The 23,036-nt window shown below is 36.7% G+C and overlaps 3 protein-coding genes and 1 long non-coding RNA gene across 4 annotated transcripts in view; 3 read left to right on the forward strand and 1 right to left on the reverse strand.

The window, feature by feature from the left end:
• LOC121381637 (partitioning defective 3 homolog) overlaps window positions 1-29 on the forward strand; it is a 70,351-nt gene extending 70,322 nt beyond the window's left edge. The window contains exon 23 of the mRNA XM_041510972.1: window positions 26-29. Coding sequence (XP_041366906.1) covers window positions 26-29 — 4 coding nt within the window. The remainder of the gene's footprint in view (window positions 1-25) is intronic.
• Window positions 30-182: 153 nt separating this feature from the next.
• LOC121381638 (stress protein DDR48-like) lies at window positions 183-887 on the forward strand. Its single transcript, XM_041510973.1, has one exon. The coding sequence runs from the start codon at window positions 183-185 to the stop codon at window positions 885-887; it is 705 nt and encodes a 234-aa protein (XP_041366907.1).
• A 2,820-nt stretch (window positions 888-3,707) lies between these two features.
• Window positions 3,708-13,620, forward strand: LOC121381030. The gene is made up of 3 exons (XR_005959033.1): window positions 3,708-4,351; window positions 11,171-11,333; window positions 13,445-13,620. It is a non-coding gene; the product is annotated as an uncharacterized LOC121381030 (long non-coding RNA).
• Window positions 13,621-19,797: 6,177 nt separating this feature from the next.
• Window positions 19,798-23,032, reverse strand: LOC121381639 (toll-like receptor 4; the record flags this gene model as incomplete). Its single annotated transcript, XM_041510975.1, has 1 exon — window positions 19,798-23,032. A coding segment is annotated over one exon (2,370 nt), but the record flags the coding sequence as incomplete, so codon positions are not given.
• Between the last annotated feature and the right edge of the window lie 4 nt (window positions 23,033-23,036).

Genomic DNA, 23,036 nt, shown 5'->3' on the forward strand with positions numbered 1-23,036 from the left:
ATTGACTGTTTCTCTTGTTAACTAGATGACTAATATGATTGACCGTTTCTCTTGTTAAGTAGATGCCTAATATGATTGACTGTTTCTCTTGTCAACTAGATGCCTAATATGATAGACTGTTTCTCTTGTTAAGTAGATGACTAATATGAATGACTGTTTTTCTTGTTAACTAGATGACTAATATGGAGGTCAGAGAAATGGAAGGATCCAGCTACGGACAGCGTCCAGGTGTAGGTGACCAGTCACGTCCTGGCAATTCTTACTACACAAACCATCATTCCGGCTCCAACGTAAATGATCATTGGTACCCTGGAGACCAAGTCCACAAGTATTCAAACAATCGACAGTACCCTGGTGTTAGTGACAGATCGTACACTGGCAATAGTGACCGGTCGTACTCTGGCAACAGTAATCAATCGTACCCTGGCAACAGTGACAGATCATACCCTGGCAACAGTAATCAGTCGTATCCTGGCAACAGTAATCAGTCATACCCTAACAACAGGGACCGATCGTACCCTGGCAATGGTGATCGATCATACCCTAGTATTAGTGAACAGTCGTACCCTGGCAGTAGTGACAGACAGTTCCCCAGTGTCAGTGACCGATCATACCCTAGTGTTAGTGACTCTTCTGACATTGCAGACAGGGGAGGTCACTCTAACCGAACTCATCCGCCATCCCAGTATTCAGGTCATCATCCCCATCCTCATCAACTCATTAGGGTAGGTAATTCCAGTGAACAAATCTATCGTAACCGAGAACCTGACTATAATTCTGACAGAAGGACTGCTTTTTCGTGTGGTTTGCTGTCCAAAGAGAATGTTCCTTCAACTGATGAAATGGTGGGATTTTCAGCAATGAGAGCAGTTAACACATGTAGCTAGCTCTTGAATGGATATTCATACCAAGCCAGGATTGCCAGCAGGAAACCTGGAGTACCATTAACACAGGCAGATGATTTTCTGTTAGAAAAAGGATCCCAACTGTTACCAGGTATTCGAGTGAATAATTTTGTTCAAGTGCAATTTGTACTTGGCATCATATTCCTCTCAAGTAGAATCTCTTCGAGACAAACATGAATACCATTGTGCATCAAAAGCAGATGATGGTAACAAAGCATCATTGTTAATTATGTTAGGATTCAAGTATGCCATCAAAAATGATATCAAGGATATAAATTCCTTCAAAGATTCAAGTATACCATCAAAGATTGAAGCATGCCACTCCTGGGCACACCTTTCAATTTTCATTGAAAGCTTTGCCTGAAGATATTTGTACTAAAAATACAAAACTCAGAAGTCATAATGTGCTCATTGTCATGAACCATGGTTGTGAAGTCATTTCAAATTTCAATAAGGGAACATTCACAACTGTCCACATTTTCATGAACATACAAACTGTTTGTTTTATTTGTTTTACACTCCCCTTCCCAAGAGCAAATATTAAGGAACATTTTTATCAACATTTGTTTTTGTTAATTTTGAAAGTGTTGGCTGCCTTTAACCCTCTTCCCATCTAGCAAACAGTATAAAAGTTCATGTCAGTGTTGATAGCTGTTGACGGTCCTAAAAGTAACTGTGTTACGTCTGCACAAAATCTTCACCATGTACACATTTTGAATATTTGATCATTACGCCCCTCTACCCATGTATGGGCCAAAATCTATCTTCCATGCTGAAAAATACATAGAATGCCTTTTACAACAATAATTTTGGCTGTGTACTCTGTCAGCAACCCCTCACTCCCTGTACACACTTTGTATGTAGTGTCTGAATCTCTCTCCCCTCAAGAGTGTACATATGTTATGGATGGCCCATAATTATTGAATCTTTTGAACACCTAAAAACATTATGTTATATTGTACATTGTATATGGCATCTGAACATGTTTTACATATAGCAGTTCTAACTATATCTTTATATCAAAACAATGTCACAAAAAGAGAGGGAAAAAAATATTTATAATTTATGTTTGCAAATTAACAGAAAATGAAATTTTTTGACGTTTAAATAACAAATTATGTGCCTTCGTCAAGCTTTAAACAGCTTTGAATAATCAGTCCAGATGGTTGCGTTATATATTTTAGATTCATATTTTTCATAACCACCATTAATTGTCAATAAAAATGGTTTATTTTGTACTACACATTTAGTATTCAAGTGCAGCAATCCGTATTCCATACCTTCCAAATTAATTAAATTCCTAAACTTACCTAATTAACAGGCAACTACATGTCATTATTTTGCTAAAAATGCCTATAAAAGATTTTATATGATAAAAATAAAGTCTATCTATGACCATAAGTTAAAATGATCACCATTTCGACAACTAAATGTTAACATTTTAAGGACAAAACTAAACATAAAAACAGGAGTGCAAACGTTTTGCCATATGCCGGTATTAATCTCAAAATGTTACTTAACACATGTTAATGCTAAGACAGTAAATACTGTTAAAAAGATTATCGTAGCCGTGATTTGAAAGAATCAACGGTTATGTCCATTTTCAAGGTTTCTACCTTGTGTCAAGATCAAATATGAATAATAATGAGATTTACATATATATATATATATATATATATATATATATATATATTACACTTTTTCCCTGCCACAGTATTTATATTAAAAAAACTAATTAAAATAAAATGAGGATTAAAATCATTTATTAGACTTAAATGAAATTGTATTTTAGCTACATCTATTTAATTCCCAATATATTTGATTCAAAATACATCAGTGATATTTTGTAATAAAAACATAATCAGTTTGGTACAAATAGATTCAGTGTGATGTCATGCTAAGTGTCGTATTTACTCATTATGGAACATACTACAGGGGTGGTTGTGACAGAAAATGCAACATATTGGTTTTTAAAACATCAACACCCATGTCACATTTTTATATTAAATTTTAATTAAAAGAAATAGATTTTGCAAACTGATGACAGTTTCCAAGAATTCCCATTCATATCTTAAATCTGAGAGTTGTACTTACAAGGGGGTCTCACCATATTTAAATATGGCGCAAACAAATTTCAAAATAAATTTACATTTATCTTATTTTGTGGCATAACTATTCTCATGTCAATTAGTGTATATTTGGAAATACTGCTACTTACTTTATTGGTGTATTTAAATTGGTAATGAAATGACAAATAATTTAAAACATAATTTCAATAGTGTTATTTATTATTTTTAATCTTAACCATTTTTTTCATGTTATTTTTCTTTTATAACAACTTTACTTCAGACTACGTTGGTTGTGATGCTCAAATATGTTTTGGTTGTGGCCTGTCTTCATTGATTGTGGATTTATAAAATAAGCAACAGTCATTCTGTATCTTTGCTGGTCTCTTTTCTGGCACTGATCAAGTGGATAAAATAAATGACAACATAATGTATGTAAATGTTGACCTATTCCATGTAGTGATGGTTTGGGATCTAGCTGTAGTTACAGGGCTTCTAGATTATGGTAGCCCCACTCCCGTGGCTAGTGATATTCAATGTTGGGCTAGTAAATAACTATAATTGCCATGCCCGACAGCTAGTGAATATTTTTTGGGTCAAATGTTGCAGTTAAGTCTATTTTGTAAATATGAATATACTGACCCCACTCCAACCCCTAATGTCAGTGTTTTTAAGCCTCTTTAAGTCCCTCTGACATATCTGATTATTACTATTATTTAGTAAAATTTTATTAACTTAAAGTAGGGCTAGTGAATGTGTGATCGTGGCTAGTACATTTTTTAAATTACTGATCCCATGGTTAGTGGATTTTACAAAAATTCTAGAAGCCCTGAGTGAGAGTGCTTGCCTGAGGTGCTTTGAATGAAAGATCAAACCTTCTCAACAGACCCATTCTCTGATCTGGTCCCCCCCCCCCCCCCCCCCCCCCCCATCTCAACCAGTGCCACATGACTGATATATCAACGGCTAAGGTGCTGTTCTATCTGTCAGAAGTGCATATAATAGATCCTTTGCAGCTAATGGAAAAATGTACCGGTAGTAGGTCTCCTCTGAAAACTTCGAGTCAAAATTAAAATGTTTCAAATCCAATAGCCGATGATCAATTAATCAATGTGCTCTAGTGGTGTTGTTAAACAAAATAAATGTTAACTTTTGTTGTGTGTGATGTTGATATATCGTTGATCTGATATCATTCAGTTGGCATGTCACCAGCAGCCTCATCTCATTGGTTGTCATACAGTATTATGTGCACCCACTCAGCATAACTCTGACAAGTGATGTCTGATGTTACTAATACAGAATGAGTGTTGTATATTTTAAAATTGCACACTCGGTTGAAACAGGCTGTAGTGACAGATGGGTTGTGATCAGTGTTCACAGGTAACACATTTATACTTTCTGGTTTCTAAAAAAGATTACCTTTTTCATCCCCGTCACTCAATTTCATCACTTTTACCACTTTTCAGTTAGTTGGCTCTGTAACAGCTCAAAATGTTACTTTCCTAGTTAATAATCTTTACTATGTATTAATAGTCACTGGAATAATCAGTGGTTTAGTAATTTTCATATTGTCGTCAATGAAACATGTTATTAACATTCCAATGTCAAGCTGTTCAGGACTAGAATTAAAATAGCATTATCACAATTGTATTAAATAATATACATTTTACCTAATTTGTTTCTCTATTTTAAAGAATATATCTGAAAATCTTGTTTAAAAATCATTACCAGTTTTCAGTGTTTGAAACGTTTTGAAACAACTTGTAAGATAAATGGTATACTCATTTGGTATTTTCTATTTAGCCCACCATATTTTAACTGGAATAAGTCTAGGTTTCTTTTGGGTTTTTTTTTTTAGATTAAAAAAGAAATTAAACACATATTTATATATTTATAATATAAAAGTTAACACATTTTAATTGCTCACGTCTCAGCTTTGATAATGCTACTTTAATAATCATTGTTACCACTAAAACTCAAATTGTAATAGATTTGCTCAGGAAAAAAAAAGAACATTCAGTCTGAAAGTTTGCTCACTAAGAATGTTGACCCATGCAAAAACAAAAATAAAGATCACTCTTCTTTGAAATACATCTTGTTACAGCCAGTGCACTATGGCTAGTATATCAAAGGCCATAATATGTGTGATCCCTTTGATACTAATGGAAAAATGTAGCAGGTTTCCTCTCTAAGACTATATGTAAAAATCCCAAAATGTTAGACATCCAGTAGCTGATGATAAATATAACAATGTGCTGTAGTGGTGCTGTTAAACAAAACTAACTTTTAACTTATAAAAAATACATCTCAATTAATCCCCAGAAAATGTAATAATTGAGAACACTTCAAAAGATCATGGTCATAAGCATTTACTCTGCTCCAGGTAAATTAGAAAATCTTGAGCTGTAGAGTGCCAGACAAATTTGAAGAATATTGTACTCACTGGGAATGGCAGTCCTCTGAGATGTGCAGGAAGGATGTATTGTCCAGTAAGGGATCTCCTCGGGACTGGGTGTACTATAGATGAGGCACTAGATTCATGGAATCAACCACTTTTTGCCAAATACCTATTTGACCGCATTTTTCAGAGATATATGGGTTTGATCATGAATAATAGTTTTGTCATTCAGATCAGATATAAAATTCATATGACTCAGACTAGATGTGAAAAGATTACTATTTCAAGCAGGAAAAGTTCTAAGTTTTACACAGAAATACCATACCTACTGTGCTATAAGAGAACCAAATACTTTTAAAAGTAGGATTCAAAGCATAATTCCTGGTGGAGGCATATGCACCCATGACACTCGTTTTTGGTTCAAGCTGTAATGAGATCATGATTAATGGTCTCTGGCAGTATAAGTACATATAAGAACTGTTTTCATGAAAAACACATTTCCTGCATTCAGGTACATGTAATATAGCCTTTATTAAAGACCACCTTTATTAAAGACCACCTTTATTAAAGACTATATTTTGGAACTAAAGTGGACTGTCCAAACTGAAATCTGTATAATCCTGGTTTCTGTGTAAACCGGCAAGAACACAGAGTCCTGTTCAGAGACGATGGTTTTGGTGAAGTCTGTCTGATCCAACACCCTGTGTATACTGACACATTTCACAAGTCTCAGTGTAAGTGTCAGCCCTACAGTACCTTAAATATATTTTAAAATAGGCTTATACTGCATGTTAGATACGAACCAAACTTTACTACATTATTTTAAATACCAGACATCAAATTCTATTGTTTGTTACTGGCATCATTGGATTTGGTATTGTATATCTTGCTGGGAAATCTTGTTTTTAAAGGGGTTTTTTGATGTGTAAACATGCATTTTTAATACATAATCATTTATATGTAATGAGAATTGTTGAGAATACGACCTAAAGTTATAACTAGATTGTAACTCATATAGGTGTGCAAACTTTGACTGGAGAATTGTCAAAGAGTTACGTTGCAGTACTCTTGAAGAGGTTGTGATACTAGTAAAAAGCAAGATATCTCGGGGACTTTGAAAGGCATTTTTTAAGAATCACAAATTGCTAAAATGTTATTGATTTATTTTCAAGTTTACTTCCAAATAAAGTTAAAGCATGCTGCAATGGACACACAATTTGGGTGTGTGAACTGTCTGTTAGGGACAAAAAATGATGATGGAAGTTTGAGGAAAGAAATCTTCTACTGTCATCTGCTACTTTTTCACAAATGAAAACGGTGTCCCAGAATGACACATTTACACACTTGTGTTCTGGTTAATGATACTGTTATTGTTAATTCACGAGATAGATTATCCAAAAAACCCAAAATGTTAACAATATCCAGTAGGCAGCTCATAACATTTGGCCATTATCTGGTGTAAACTATATAAAAAGTGTATCATTTTGCTCATTAATTGTGGAACCAACTGTTACATGGATATTATTTATTTATACTCATAGCAAACTATAAAACAGACACAAAATTAACTAATTGCTCATTTGATAATGGCTCATCTCTGCTAAAATAAATATTTACATGTTCTATATATTTACTATTGTTTTTTCTAGCTAATGTTTTTTTTCCCTGTGGGTATCTTTTTATGTTGAAAATTGTTTGAATTACATGTCTTATCTTGGTTGAAAAAAGCTGATGTGTACTGAATAAAATATACATTTTACATTCAGGGAATTACATATGCAAGAACTGGAAATCGGACTAATATAGTAATACCTGTATCATAATATACATGTATTATTCATTGGTATTGACAAGATATCAACTTGATATTCGAGTATGTACTAGTCTATGGACTGTTTAGTTTATTGTAGTTCTGTACATTATAAAGAAGCAACAGTTCTTAAAGATGATTTGTAATTAACTCTGCTATTTGATGTGTACAGTAATTCTTTTTACATATTTTCAATGTGCTATTCTTAGAAAAATCCAGTCTGGGCTGTCCAACAATTATACCTTATAAAGTCCAAGTTATGTTTTTGCATATCTCTTTTGTAATACTGAGACCAATGCCTGTCGTAAAAGAGTAGCCTATGTGGTGACAGCGGGTTTCCCCTAAAAAACAGTGTCAAAATGGCCATATGTTTGACGTCCAATAGCTGATGATAAGATAAAAAATCAATGTGCTCTAGTGGCGTCGTTAAATAAAACAAACTTTACTTTTTTTTCTGTGCTTGTAAAGGCTTGACAGATAGATGCATCTAACACAAGGAACAGACTCGCAGTATTTAGATTTCAAGACATGAACTTTGAAAGTCAGTACTGTATAGAGATATGTTGTTACAACGTTTTAGACCAGTGTTTCCCAAACTCTAGCTTGTCTATGGGCCGGCCCAAGATGATGTCAGTTACCTTAGTAACCCATTATAGTACCTCATTGCAAATTGGTACAGTGCATTATGAGAGGTGAGTCATCAAATTGTTATCGATGTTAATTCATGTTGTTGTTTTATAAAGACTTGTGTACAGATGTTAGTGCTTTAATAAGTTGTGAATGAAATAATATTTTTATTTTTATACACAACTACATGTTTCTGTACCATCCCTCACAATAAATACTTGTGATATTAGTGGAAATAATTAGTTGTGTTTTGTTTTGCTTTTCATCATAGAAACCGTGCATGCATGTTCCATGAATATACCTAGCCTGAACTTGTTGATGAGGGTGGGGTGCCGCACAAAGCAGCTTTGATGGAAAGGTCACCATTGATCATCTGACTTTGTTTATTAGTCACCGTCTGGTCCAAATGGAGGGGACTATAGATTTTGTCACCATCCTTTGTCTGTTTGTCTGTCCCACAGACTTTTCTGGGGGGAAAATCACACCACCAGTAGATCTTGAGATGAAACTTTGTGTATAGGTTTATCATGTAGAGTTACAGATCAAGTTTATTTTACCTGTTTTTACAAAGTTCTGGCCAAATCTATATATCAATGTTGGACAGTGTTATAGCCCTTGAATTTAAGAGATTTGTCGGACCCAGTAAAGAACACGTTGCTTTAGCAGTACTCTCACAATGCTTGTTCTTTAGTCATTCATTTCAAGTTATTTTCATGTTTATATCTAATTAAGGTTCAAGCTCCCTGTCCTGGGTATTTGATTTATTTTGTGAATTCATTTTTTTTTCTATCAAAAACAAAACAAAACTGTGATGTCAACTTGGTCTGTTAGTCACATGTGGAGCCTACTGCTCTTCGGGATCATATACAAAATAGATACAAATGGATATGGAGAAGTGTTCCACTAATTTGGCTGGATTTGAATATATTGCCATACAATAATGAGGAGTGGTAGTGTTCAAAGCAGACATATGTATGAACATTATAACCTTGTATCAGTCTGTTACATCCAGTGTTACACTATTCATTGAAGTATTGACTATTTTATACAGAAGATCCAGCAAGTATTATTGTTGAAAAATACACCACTATCCAGTTTAGCCACCGTCATTAAACAGTGATGTCATGATAATTAAAAGAACCATTCTGCCCACCCTAAACAAATATTCATGCCAGTTGTGTGTAGTGCAAGGTGGTCCCTTATAGGACTTTAGAATATGGCTCCGGGACATGGGCTTATGATCACCATCAGTCCACAAGACGTAAACTGCAGTTGACATACCACTTAAATCTAAGTACCCAAATTGATTATTGTTGAATATGTAGAGAATATTTCATGTTTTTTTGTGTTTTTGTCAAATATGATTTATATCTCATCTAGTGAAGTTTGCAATCATATCTCACAAGTCGCGCTTAACGAGATGAGGTATAAATCATACTTGACCAAAAAACATGAAATTTTCTATTTATTATATAACTTTTGGCAATTTACCTTCATTTTTAAAATGCTGGAAGCAAAATAGTTCTGGCTTTCTTACAGTGAAGATAACACTTTCTACAGTGACCATAACACATTTTAGAGTGAAATAGTAAAAAATTTGCTCTAAAATGTGTTATCGTCACTGAGTGACTGATAACACTTTTATTTCACCAATATTTTACGATATTTCACTAAATGTTATATAATAAAAGATGGCAGTTGATATTCTATTGAAATCAAGATCTGGCGATTGATCATTGTTGAATTTAACACATGATATTTGACATTCCATTAAGATAATTTTGTCATTTAAAAATAGCTTTTTTCAGTAATTAATCAAAAATAAATGTGTGAAAGCTGCATGATAATTCCAGATATCACAACTATTAAAACCTCCAACTACAGTAGGCTATAAATAAAATATAGTTAGGAATATTGGTGGCTGGCAATGGTTTTGATGATTCATTATGAAAATCAGCCTGGCCGATGGATTTGAAATTCCCACACCTGGTAACTTGAAGACACCCACACCCAGCATACAGGATTTCCTCCCAACATTAATGTTCAGGACATTAAGTCATTACTTCATACAGGTAGTCATGTTGGTGTTTCCTTCCTCAGACAGTGGATTTTTTTAATACTGATATTTCTTTGATGTACCTGTTAAGGTCTTCATAATCTAGGGGTCAATCATGTGCATGTGTTTTAATGGAATTCTTTAAAGGGGTAGAGGTACTCTGACTATCTTTGTTGTCTCTATATATATACCTGAGTACACACACCCAACTGAAAGTAAATATCTTCAGGAGTTTTATTTTAAAACATTTTGTTGTTTAATATGACATATTGCATTTATACAAAACTCTGTGCAATATATATGCCTTTTGAGGTGTACATTATATTAGGTTGCACTGTAGAAACAACAGTTTCAGTGAGGTTGTCAGTTTATGTAAGAATACACCAGACCCTGGTTGTCATAAAGACACATAGCTGGACACTTTTTGAAAAATTGTGTTATCAGTATAGGTAGTACTAAACCAAATAACTTCCGGCTGGGTCAAAGTTTGAGGTGCAGCGAACTTTTGATAGAGAAGTGAACACCACAAGTCCTGTGATTGGTTATAAATGTGAGTGTGTTGGTTGTAAAAAATAATAGTTTTATCTGGGTAAAGCAAATATGCAATTTTATTTCATCTAGTACCAATGTGTCAAGTAGCCTTGTGCTTGAAACATGTATGGGGTACCTGTAAAAAAAAGTACTGGAATTTTGTGCGGAACAAGGGTAGTCATAGACGCTATCTCAGAAACAAGCAGCTTGACCCCCATTTTTTTCTGATTCACTTTAAGTGTGAGAGGTAGTAGTATTTATATCCGTGGCGTTTATGTCGATTGATACGCTGCAGGTAGGAGTTTTAGCCACATATGTTACTATTGTCGTCTATGGGATGTGATTTGGTAGTATACACCCTCTAAGTGTTGATTGGTTATGAAAGTTGCATTTATGTCTATGTAATAATAGTATTGTTTGCTATTAACCAGCCATCTCAGCAGCAAATAAACAAATAAAGATTGGATAAAGTGTTTTAAACATTTTTAATATTCACTTAATATTATTACAACATGCGTAAGAATCTGAAAAAGTAAAACATAAAACAAGTGAAACACTTAGAAATACGACACACATAATATACATGTACATACTAGTACATGTGTTGTTTGTGTGCTAATACAAATTACATCGATTTGATTTTACATTTTAAAAAATGAATTGTAATTATTTTTCATACTTTACTTCATACTGGAAGAATACTTTTCTTAATTTTACTTTTTTTTTTTTTTTTTTTTTTTTTTTTTGCTCATAGTTTAAATGCTTTTTTTTCCACAGCTGCAACATTTGGTGTCTTGTTAAATACAACATACGGCTGGCTATAAACAATAGCAGAATCCGATGATGAAGAAAATGAGCACTTCTTTCAGTTACTGGTACTATCAGTACACCCTGTACGTACCAGTTACTGATTTGGAGCCCATGGAAAGATATATTGTTAGTATCCTTTAGTAAATATTGTTATAACGTTATTTATTAATGTAAAACAAACAAACAAACACACGCACGCACGCACGCACGCACGCACACAGGAACAAACACGTATCTTTTAGTAAACATTGATATGTCATTTTCTAATGTAAAAAACCAAAACAAACCCAACACACATGCACACGGACATACGCACACATACAAACACGTATACATATATCGTTTAGTAAACATTGCTATAACGTCATTTTCTAATGCAAAAAAGCAACAAGACACAAAAAACAAACACATACACACACAGGCACACACACACACGCGCGCGCGCACACACACGCAAGCACGCACAGACACACGCACACATACGCGTGCACACACACGAACACAGGCACACACACACACGCATGCACACACGCACATATGTGCGCGCGCGCACACACACACACACACACAGGCACATGCACAGGCACACGCACAGGCAAACATACCTTTTAGTAAACATTGCTATAACGTCATTTTCTAATGCAAAAAAAAACAACAACACAAAAGACAAACACACATGCACACGGACATACGCACACATACAAACACGAATACACAGTATCGTTTAGTAAACATTTAGTAAACAAAAATAAACACACACACACACACACACACACAAGCACATACACACACACAGGCACACACACTCACGCGCGCGCACACACACACACACACACACACACACACACACACACACACACGGACATACACACACATGCACACGGACATACACACACATACAAACACGAATACACAGTATCTTTTAGTAAACATTGCTATAACGTCATTTTCTAATGCAAAAAAGCAACAACACACAAAACACACACACAAACACACACACGCGCACACACACACGCACGCACTCACACATGCGCACACACACACACGCGCACACACACGCAACACACGCAAGCATGCACACACACACACACACACACACACACACACACACATACGCGCGCACACACACACACATGCACACACTCGGACACACGCACGCACATACACATATGCGTGCACACACACATACGCGCGCACACACACATACCTGCACACACATACGTGCACGCACACACGCGTGCACACACACACACAGACACACGTGCACGCACGTGCACACACAGACACACGCACGCACGCGTGCGCACACACACGCACACGCGTAGGAATTACAGGTGCATTACGTTTTCATGGATTGCACTATTTGTTTGAGACTAGTTTTATACTAACATCGTACAAATGAAGATGTAGAAATTATAAAATAATATTCTTCTTATAACTTCTTTTTTCGTATATCATTATTATTATTGTTTTGTTCAACTCAAGTCTCCCGCCAGTTAGGGGCGGGATGTAGCTTAGTGGTAAAGCGCTCGACACGGCACCATGACTGGTACATCAAAGACTGTGATATGTGCTATCCTGTCTGTTGGATGATGCATATAAAAGATCCCTTGCCACTAATGGAAAAATTTAGCGGGTTTCCTCTCTAAGATTTTTAAAATTAAAGATATTTTTTAAAAATACCAAATGTTTGACATCAAATAGCCGATGATTTATAAATCAATGTACTCTAGTGGTGTTGTTAAACAAAACAAACTTTAAACTTTAACCCTCCTGTAAGAAACTTCGCCCTCTCAAAGTTTGACAGAAAACTTCGCCTTATATAATTTGACCTTGCGTGAATCCAGACACACACACACACACACACACTCTCTCTCTCTCTCTCTCTCTCTCTCTCTCTCTCTCTCTCTCTCTCACACACACACACACATACATACATACATACATACACACATTAATACATACATACATACATACAGGTACATACATACACGTACGTACGTACATACACGCACGCACACGCACTGACATACAGATACATGCATACATGCATAAATGCATACATGCATACATACACACATCCATACATACATACATACATACATATACATACATACATTTCTTGCATCACTATCAACCGTCGTTTTCCAACCTTTCATCTCCGTGGTTGAAAATGGTTCATAGTAGTGATGAAAGGTTAGTGAACCGTTTTCAATGTGATTTCCTTAACCAAACTGTTAGACTTTGTGATGGCGGGACTTACCGGGATGATGTTCTACACCATCTACAGTCTTCTACACACCCTCACGACGAAGGTGTTTCTTCTGTCGACAATACTGTGGGTAGCGACAATATCGGTTCATAATATGTCGCTTGTATAACTTTCTGTCTAGCTCAAAGATGAAATAAATAATAGTTTTGAGTATGAGAGTTCTGTTAAAATCAAGCTATATATAGTTACTGTCTGGTTTTAATTTTGTATTTATTTGGTTTTGTCTGAATGCAGGCATAAGAGGGGGTCATGGGGGTCAACAGCCCCCCCCCCCCCCCCCCCACACACACACACACACTCCTGCTGCTAGAGCAAATCTTCGCATTCGGGCAAACACGACGCAAGTGTTTGGGCAAAATGAGCTGGCCTGAAACCTTTTCACCCTGTATGTCCACAATTCTACACACAATATTAACTGTAAATCGTGTAAAAAAATATGTAGTGAATCGTTTGGAACCATATATAGATGTTTGATAATAATGCAAATATGAACATATTTTATTACTTTTCGCTCATTTCAGGCAAAAATTAGCCTCTCCCCTCCCACACACCCTATAAAATGGGAGTCCATACGCCTATGAAAACAGGCCGTCCATAACGAAGATGGGTGGGGTGTCAAGGTAATAGCTTCCCTGCTCCTAAAAATACGAAATTGTTTTTTTAGTTTCTAATGTCCTTTTTGTATATAATACCCTTTGTTTATTTTATATTACACTGTCTTTATTTTACTTTTACTAACAACCGTTATATTAGGTAGGCTACGTACAGCCCTGGGATAATTAGGTAGGCTACGTACAGCTCTGTGATAATTAGGTAGGCTACGTACAGCCCTGGTGATAATTAGGCAGGCTACGTACAGCCCTGGTGGGATAATTAGGCAGGCTACGTACAGCCCTGGTGGGATAATTAGGCAGGCTACGTACAGCCCTGGTGGGATAATTAGGCAGGCTACGTACAGCCCTGGTGGGATAATTAGATAGGCTATGTACAGCCCTGGGATAATTAGGTAGGCTACATAGGTAGGCTATGTAGTGGCCTTATAGTTACCCAGTAAATTGTTAACGAGCTCTGCATTCCAAAATGAAAGAAATGTCCCCTTTTAATAACCATTTGCGATTTAAAAAACCAGCAACAAAATCCTGTAGTAAAAGGGTTATTACTTTAATTTTGAATATCATCCCGAAAACATCTGTTTTGATCAGGCCATGAAAATCGACTTGAACCATTGTGTTTTAGGAATGTTGTTCATAATTCAATGAACACATGCACATATTCCATGGCCTTTGAAAATAGCAACTTTATATATTTCTATTTGGTGAGGAAATCATTCATTATTTTGGTGACACATATATACGTGTGGTAACAATTTAAAGACATACGACTGCCCGCCCTTAGCGTGGCAGTAGCGACCAGGACCCCGTTCCGAAAAGCGATCTTAGGGCAAAGATCAGCGTAAGTTCATATGCTAGTTATGCACTCATGGTGATCTTAGCAATAGTGATAAGATCGCTTCGTGGAACGGGGCCCTAGCTGGTCACTACTGCCGTTCCATCCGATTAAAAAATAGGAGAGTCGAAATCGATTACTCTATGGCGTATAATGCTAATCGTGTTGGCCAACTTTGTCGTGACAGTTGACAGTCTGACACTAGCTTTCGCTCGTTAAACGTGCATTGTCTGAAATATATTTATTATTTAAGCATTTAGAACAGAAAATCCCATTACGTTTGGTGCATATAAGACGCCGCACTCCGAATTGGTTTCACTACACTTGCTTTTCTAAGTTAAAAATAAACCCAGTATTTTGAAAGTGGGACACTTTTGCCGGGCTCCCTCTGGGCTAAAAATAGTACGGTTCGGCTATTGTTGCATTACAAAAAGCGAGCGGATTCTAGCATCCAATTCCTAGCAGCCAATTTCAGCAGACACTCATGGCGACGTTCTAAACACCGACTAATTTCTACATGAACTTTTGAACGAAGGTCTAAAAGTTTAAAGTCCGATCTATATGTCCACGTGAGTGGCCTCGTTAAGGCCGTTAGGGTGCACAGCTTGTTGGGACGAGATGGGTTGCATCCCGTCAAGAAAACACCTAGATTGACGTTGAAGGTGTAGTGCTGTGCTGAAATACAGATCTTGAGAAGCCGGATCCGTCTGAACGAGAGAATCAGACTAGGGTATAGTCCAGTCGTCATGGGTTGGTATAGTGGTGCGGACGGGCTCGACTCCGGAGGGTACGAGATGGTAAAACAAAGTAAAGTCTAGAAAAGAGTAGATGGGGCCGACCCCGCTTCCTATTTCTTCTTAGAGTGGGGCGGTCACTCTTCCAGTGCTGCTAGGACAGGCTCGGACATGTAGAGACTAAACGCGAACAACCGTGGCGTTCTGCAAAATGGCCGTCATACGAGTCACGAAAAAAACAAGTCAACATAGTCAGACGGAGAAATGACGTGGAGGCAAGGAATCTCGCTATAAAAGAATCCAACCTGGTGGTGCAGACTGTCGAAACGAGAAGCGTTCCAGCGTTCAATCAGTTCCAATGGCCGCATACATCCCAGTAGAAAACTTCACTTCGCTAACAAAAACCAGCGAAGTGAAGGATCCCAAAGTCGAGCCGCGAAAGCACGTGCAGTGTGCACAAGCGAAACAAACACGTCTTACCATCGTCGAGCTCCAGACTGGGAATGTTTGCTATTGAAATTTTTTTGTTTGAACATTACTAATGCACCTGAATGTGTTTGAAGAAAATCTTGTGATTAAAAAAATGTACCTTTTACGAAATATGGATTTCAAGTGAAATTACGGTAAGATATGCTATATTTATTGTGTTTGAACTCAAAACAAGGGTGCGAAAGGTGACTGTCATCGACCTTAGTAACATGAGATAAAGGCTCGTCTGGTCGTACTGGGCTCGATTGCTCGATACGTCCACAACTTTCCGTATTATAGCAAAGGTCAAATAATATTGTCTTAGCATCCTCAACTTCGTGATCTGTGAAAACATAATTTTACAATGGTATCATAGGGTAATACATCCATTTTGTTTATTACAAAACAAAGCAGCTCGCTTATAATAACATTCTTTCCAGTAGTACTATGTTTTGGAGAGGTCGGCAATCCACTCCCATGTAAATCAGAACTGACTGGCGTTTTCTGTGGTGTACTTCTGTAAAAACGGCTTGCCGCCATGTTGAAACCACATGTATTCTCGTCATTAACAACAGTTCTCTTCTTTTCACCGATGTTTCATTGAAACGGTGTTCTCGCATCCTTCACATATACATATATATGAATTAATAAAGAAATTTACATATTATAACTGATAAAAATTAAAACAAAAGAAACTGTATAGCACTTGAAGATATTAAGATTGGCGGAGCTCCGATAAACCACGTCCTACCATACCTGGTACAGTAATTACATATATTAAATATTTGTTCTTTACATTTATCCAAATTATACATTAAATTAAGCCCCTGCGAAGCTTCGTATATTCGATTTGATTCGAAATCGTCGCGAAGCTTCGATTCGATTTTTGTGTATTCAGAATTTCGAATATTGCAGTGTACGGACAATTGGAAAAGGAGGGACAGACTAATAAACAATAAACAATGTGGAAGACAAAGCAGGATCACTCCTGGCTACAGTCGCGAGAGACACACTCGGCATTCAAGCTACTAACTGCTCTTCAGAAAGGGTGAATTCCACAGGCACAAACGTTATAACCGACAAACGACACTTTCTGTATCGCCAAAATGCAGAGACACTCATATGGGGATATAAAAACGCTGATCTCATCCTATCCATGTCAGACTTCAAGCAGAGAAAGTGATGTGATTATAATGTTATATCGATAATTAAGTCGGCCAATAAACATTGCTTGACTTAACGAGTATATTTCTTTTTTAATTTTTAGCATTCTGTTTTTGTATGTTTGAAGAATATCCACTGGTATTTAGTTTTGATTTCCGATTAGTGCGGCCTCGGTGGCGTCATGGTTAGGCCATCGGCCTACAGGCTGGTAGGTTCGGTCGAGGCATGATTTTTTGTGTGTTTTTTTTAATCCAGATACCGACTCCAAATCAAGAGTGAGTGCTCTGCAAGGTTCAATGGGTAGGTGTAAACCACTTGCACCGACCAGTGATCCATAACTGGTTCAACAAAGGCCATGGTTTGTGCTATCCTGCCTGTGGGAAGTGCAAATAAAAGATCCCTTGCTCATGAAGTGGCGACAGCGAGTTTCCTCTCAAAATCTGTGTGGTCCTTAACCATATGTCCGACGCCATATAACCGTAAATAAAATGTGTTGAGTGCGTCGTTAAATAAAACATTTCTTTCTTTCCGATTGGTGATGAGTGTTAATTTTCACGTTTGCTTGAATTATTTTGTGATCTAATTATAAGCCAATAAATGATCACTTCCAAGATATATTCTCGTATTAGTTCAACTGTTCAACCTATGTACTGGTTTTCTATTTAGGGCACTTTATTATTTAAACTTCAACCTTGTGCAATCATGTTAATCACCGTACGTACTCCCAATGCAGTCTTTCTAATTTCCTTTACTGAGCTGAATATTCCTTCGTGAACTGCATCTGATACACTATTGACTTGCACTAACAGTATTCTAGGGCAATCGAAAATCGTGGTCTTAGTTGTGAAATGGTTACAGAATATAGGCCTACTTCTTGCACTTAAGCAAAAAACCCAAAACAAAACAACCCCCTCAACCCCACAACCCCCCCCCAAAAAACAACAACAACAACAACAACCCCCCCCCCCCAAAACAAAACAAAAAACAAGCCCAATACATACATTATATACACATAGGCCTATACTTAAGGATTGTCTGTTGTTTCTTTTACGTTCAACGTAGTATGAATTTTTTTTTATAATAGACCAAATCAATTCCTATTGCCGATAATGTTAACGTTTACTAATAAAACTGATATAAGCAGCGTTTCAACACACCCAGTAAGTACAGCAATAGAAAGTGTGGCACCTCACATCTAATCTACCTGCAAGAAAATGGGGGGTCACGTATCATTTAAGAGATTTAATTAATGTTTTTAATAGCAACCGTCATTTTTGCTGAAAATTGCACTTCCATTTTGGGGGGTACCCCGCATTAGTTTCAACCTCTGGTATATACTGCATAACAACTGTATGACAAATAAAAGTGTATTTATTTATTGTCAATGGATAATAGTATTTGCACAAATAATCAATGTCACATATTACTACCAATCACACCCACAGCTGCTTTTACTCCGTAAATATTGGTGCATGTCGAACTTTGACACGGAACTCTCTTCTTTGATACTATGCAACCTTAAGGATTGTCTGTTATTTCTTTTACGTTCATCGTAGTATGAACAAAAAAATCATCCGCAAACTGTGAATCGGCGATGCCGTTCTCACGTAAGTTTGCAGATGATTTTTTGGTTGTTCATACCCAGATGAACGTAAAAGAAATAACAGACAATCCTTATAATTAAATTTGAATCATACAGGCTAATAATAACACTAAAACGTCATACTTTATTTTGAATTACTTTTTTATCCATAAACAATAACGCTCAATAAGACAACTTGCCCATATAAAATGACGTCATGAGATATGACCTTCCTTGACGACGTAATAGTTCATCGAAAAATTAACAAACAATGAATGTAACAGAAATTTAATTATATACATTTTATATAATATACATTCATTTTATATACATACATTTTATATACATACATTTTATACATTAAATACTATTTACTTTGCTTTTAAAAAAAAAATTCAGAACTACTAGAGGCTAAAATCCCCCCCCCCCCCCCCCCCCCCCACATTTCAACACACGCCTCAGAACTACTAGAGGTTAAAGTTCCCCCTCCAACACACACGCCTCAGAATTGCTAGAGGCTAAAGTCACACCCCCCCCCCCCCTCCACTTCAACATACACGCGCCTATGCCACCCTATAGCTTATTGCTAACAACAATAATGATACACATATGATATATACGTGTACATACATTTTATATACATATACATTCATTTTATATACCCGTCGGTGGGCCCATTGAGCTATTTCTCGTTCCAGCCAGTGCACCGCGACTGGTATATCAAAGGCCGTGGTATGTGGTATTTTGTCTGTGAGATGGTGCACATAAAATATCCCTTGCTACTAATGGAAAACATGTAGCGGGTTTCTTCTCTAAGACTATATGTCAAAATGACCAAATATTTCACATCCAACAGCCGATGATTAATAAATCAATGTGCTTTAGTGGTGTCGTTAAACAAAAAATTGTTCTTCTTTTTATATACATACATTTTATACACATTTACACATTAAATATTATTTTCTTCGCTTTTTCGTTGGATTTAATTACTACCAATATATATATTTATTTTTTAATTTTAGAATCATTGAAGACTAAAGTCCCCACCCCCACCCCTACACACGTACCCAAGCCACCCTTTAGTGTACTGCGAACAAATAATAAATGAAGTGAACATTTTATGACCGTTAGTAAAATAGTTAGTCAAGTACTAGCATTTCAAAATTAATAATAACAACTGCAAAACGCATACATGTTTTGTTAGTAACGCAAAACATATAATAATTTCAGCACAAAGAACTCGACGTTCAACAGAACTGATCTAACGGATATTGCAAATTATTACTATAACAGAAAAATCAGCCTCCACTGAGGGGATTCGAACCAATGACACTCAGTATGAGAGTACAGCGCTCCACCAACTGAGCTGATAGGGAAATTCCCACTAGCTGCTACCAGTAGGAGCACTTTATACCTGCACTACTACATTATCCTCAATATATCCAACGTCCGACAATGAATGCTTTATATGGCCAATATACAGTATATATACACACCATTCCTTGTTTAATAACGCAAACATAAAAGAATCAAATTTTATTATCAAAAAACGTAATGGTGATTTTCGTCTGTAATACGCGAGAACACAACCCAAGTAGCGTTTGATGGGTATATATGTATGTTTTTTTTGTTTTTTTATCGGGTTGCACCCACCCTCCCCTAAAAAAACAACAACAAAAAACCCAAACAACACCCCCCCACCCCCCACCCCCACCCACACACAAAAAACTCCCAACCAAAACAAACAAAACTCCACAACAATTACAAAACCAATCATGTTTCTAAAAATATAATTATGTTTCTTCTATTTTATTAATAAAACGCTGCCAAAACAACTGATTGTTTTCTTCGTGCTGGTATTCAAGGTACAAATCCTTTTGCAGCAGCTGTAAGATGTTTTTGGGAAGCTTCTCATGCGGAATGTCCTCGAGCTTGAGGACCAGTAGAACATCCCTGCCAGTGTGGGCAGACTCCTGGATGGCCAACTGCATTTCATACTCACACCAACTGCTCTTGAGGAAGTGGCTCGATAAAACTAGTACCGTCTTTCTGCTCCTTTTAATACTCTCTAAGATGTTGTGTATTATTGGCATCCCAAGAAGGAAATCTCTCCTGTGAAGTATCAATTTCTTTCCTCCTCTGGTTTCAACCATCTCCGACATTTCCTCCTCAATCAATGTCTTATCTTCGTCAGCATACGAGATGAACGCATCGAAAGGAAATCGATTCTGCCTAGCGTCAGAACCGGACTGAGAACTTCTAAAACTATACCTGATACCGTAATACCAATACCTAGCCCTCCATCGATGTATGTACAGATAAAGGGCAGAAAATACTAACAAAAACGCAATAATGAATAGAAAGGCTGTTAATGCTATGTATTTATGATTGGTACATGCTGCCTCTAATGAATCCACAATTGCAGGGAGGTCGGTTAGATTAACCGTGTGTCCATCGGCGTTAAGGCAGTAATAATAGGCCATCTCCACTTGTCTTACCCTAGTGTGTCGCATCCACTTTAGAAATGTTAAATTGGGGCATTCACACGAGATCGGATTGTGACTTAGATCAATGGCAATTGAACAATTCCGTGTTTCTATTAAGCTATCAAGTTCTGACATTAACGTCTTAGGCAGCCACCTTATCTTATTTGAAGCAAAATCTATTTTCTCTAGATTTGTCATATGCTTTACGTGCATTGGTACATAAACTAAATTATTATAGGAAAGTTTCAAAACCTGCAAACTTGAAAGTCCTTTGAAGAGATGCTCTGGTATCTTTTGTAGGTGGTTCGCTGAGAGATCTAGAATTTGTACAGACGTTAGGTTTGTAAATAAAGCCCCACTTGTGTCATTGGCAATAGCATTATTCAACAAGTTATTTGAAATATTTAGGATAATCAACGATGGGAAATTTTCAAAGAATTTCGGATGAGCACGGAAAGCAATATTGTTTGACAGGTCCAAATTAGTAAGTTTGTTTAAACCAATGACTGGGCCTATCCATGACGACAACAAATTGTAAGAAGCATTAAGTACTGTCAAGTTGTTATCACTTATTGTCAACGGAGATATTTGAAATGCCAGTTCTTCAAATGTGTACTTTAGTATTTGTAGATTTGGTGGAATGAAGAAACCAGGATTTATATTATCAAGCAGAGATGCGATTTCAGTATCTCCATTACCCATATTCGTAATCCTACTATTCCGTTCGGTACCTGCCATTCTTGATACACCACACGAAATGTCAATATCCTCGTCGTCTTCAAAACAGTTCTGTTGGTTACATTTCGTTAAATAATCCAAACCGGCAATTGGCAAACTGCGAGACCCAGCAATTCCACTAAGATCGAGTTCTATCAAATTTTTTATAGACACAATCTCCAATATATATTCACCAACTGCAAACCAGCTACTTTTCATAGACACTTTGCGCAACGTCGATGGCAAACGTACCAGAGCTCCCGTTTCAAACAGTTGGATTCTATTCCCATCTGCGTAGATTTCTTCTATGCTAGTATTTCGCATATATTTGAAGTTATCCTTAGTAATAACAACACAAATTTCGTGCGGTCCAACTATGTGACTAATATTTAAGACACGAAGTTTAGAGTGTTCCCAACCGAAAGAACCATTGAAAACGTTGTTGAACTTTAGTTTCTGGTTGTAAGAAAGATCAAGAACGTCCAGGGTGGACCTAAGCGGCACAAACGCTGCCGGCTCGATATGCCGGATATCGCAGTGTGACAGGTTTAGTAACTTCAGGTGCGAGACATGCGTGAATGTGGTGTTAAACAGACCAATCAGTTTACAGTATCCGTTTTGACCAGCAAGACTCAGGTGTGTGAGGTGAGTAAGATTCGAAAAGCCTTCACCGAAACTTTGATTGGTCAAGCCATCCAGACGCAGTTCCTTCAACGACACAAGGTTAGAAAGGGCTGCATCCGGGTACCTCGTCTTGTGTTCATCCTGATCGATATTCCTGTTCAGTAGCAACACTTTTAGGCTTCGTAGTGGTCTAAAAACGCTAAGTTTGAAGACACTGTCAACATATTTAAGGTTATTATTTTCTAAATTCAAAACTTGCAGTTTGTGTAAATTTTGAAATGCCCCAACATGTATCGTTGAAATTTTGTTTGACGCCAAATTCAATTCATTAAGATTAGCG

This window comes from Gigantopelta aegis, chromosome 9 (genome assembly GCF_016097555.1).
Source record: "Gigantopelta aegis isolate Gae_Host chromosome 9, Gae_host_genome, whole genome shotgun sequence".
Lineage (NCBI taxonomy): Eukaryota > Metazoa > Mollusca > Gastropoda > Neomphalida > Peltospiridae > Gigantopelta > Gigantopelta aegis.

Excerpts from the sequence above, each read along its gene's own strand:
- LOC121381638 (XM_041510973.1), top strand. The coding sequence starts at position 183 with ATGGAGGTCAGAGAAATGGAAGGATCCAGCTACGGACAGCGTCCAGGT.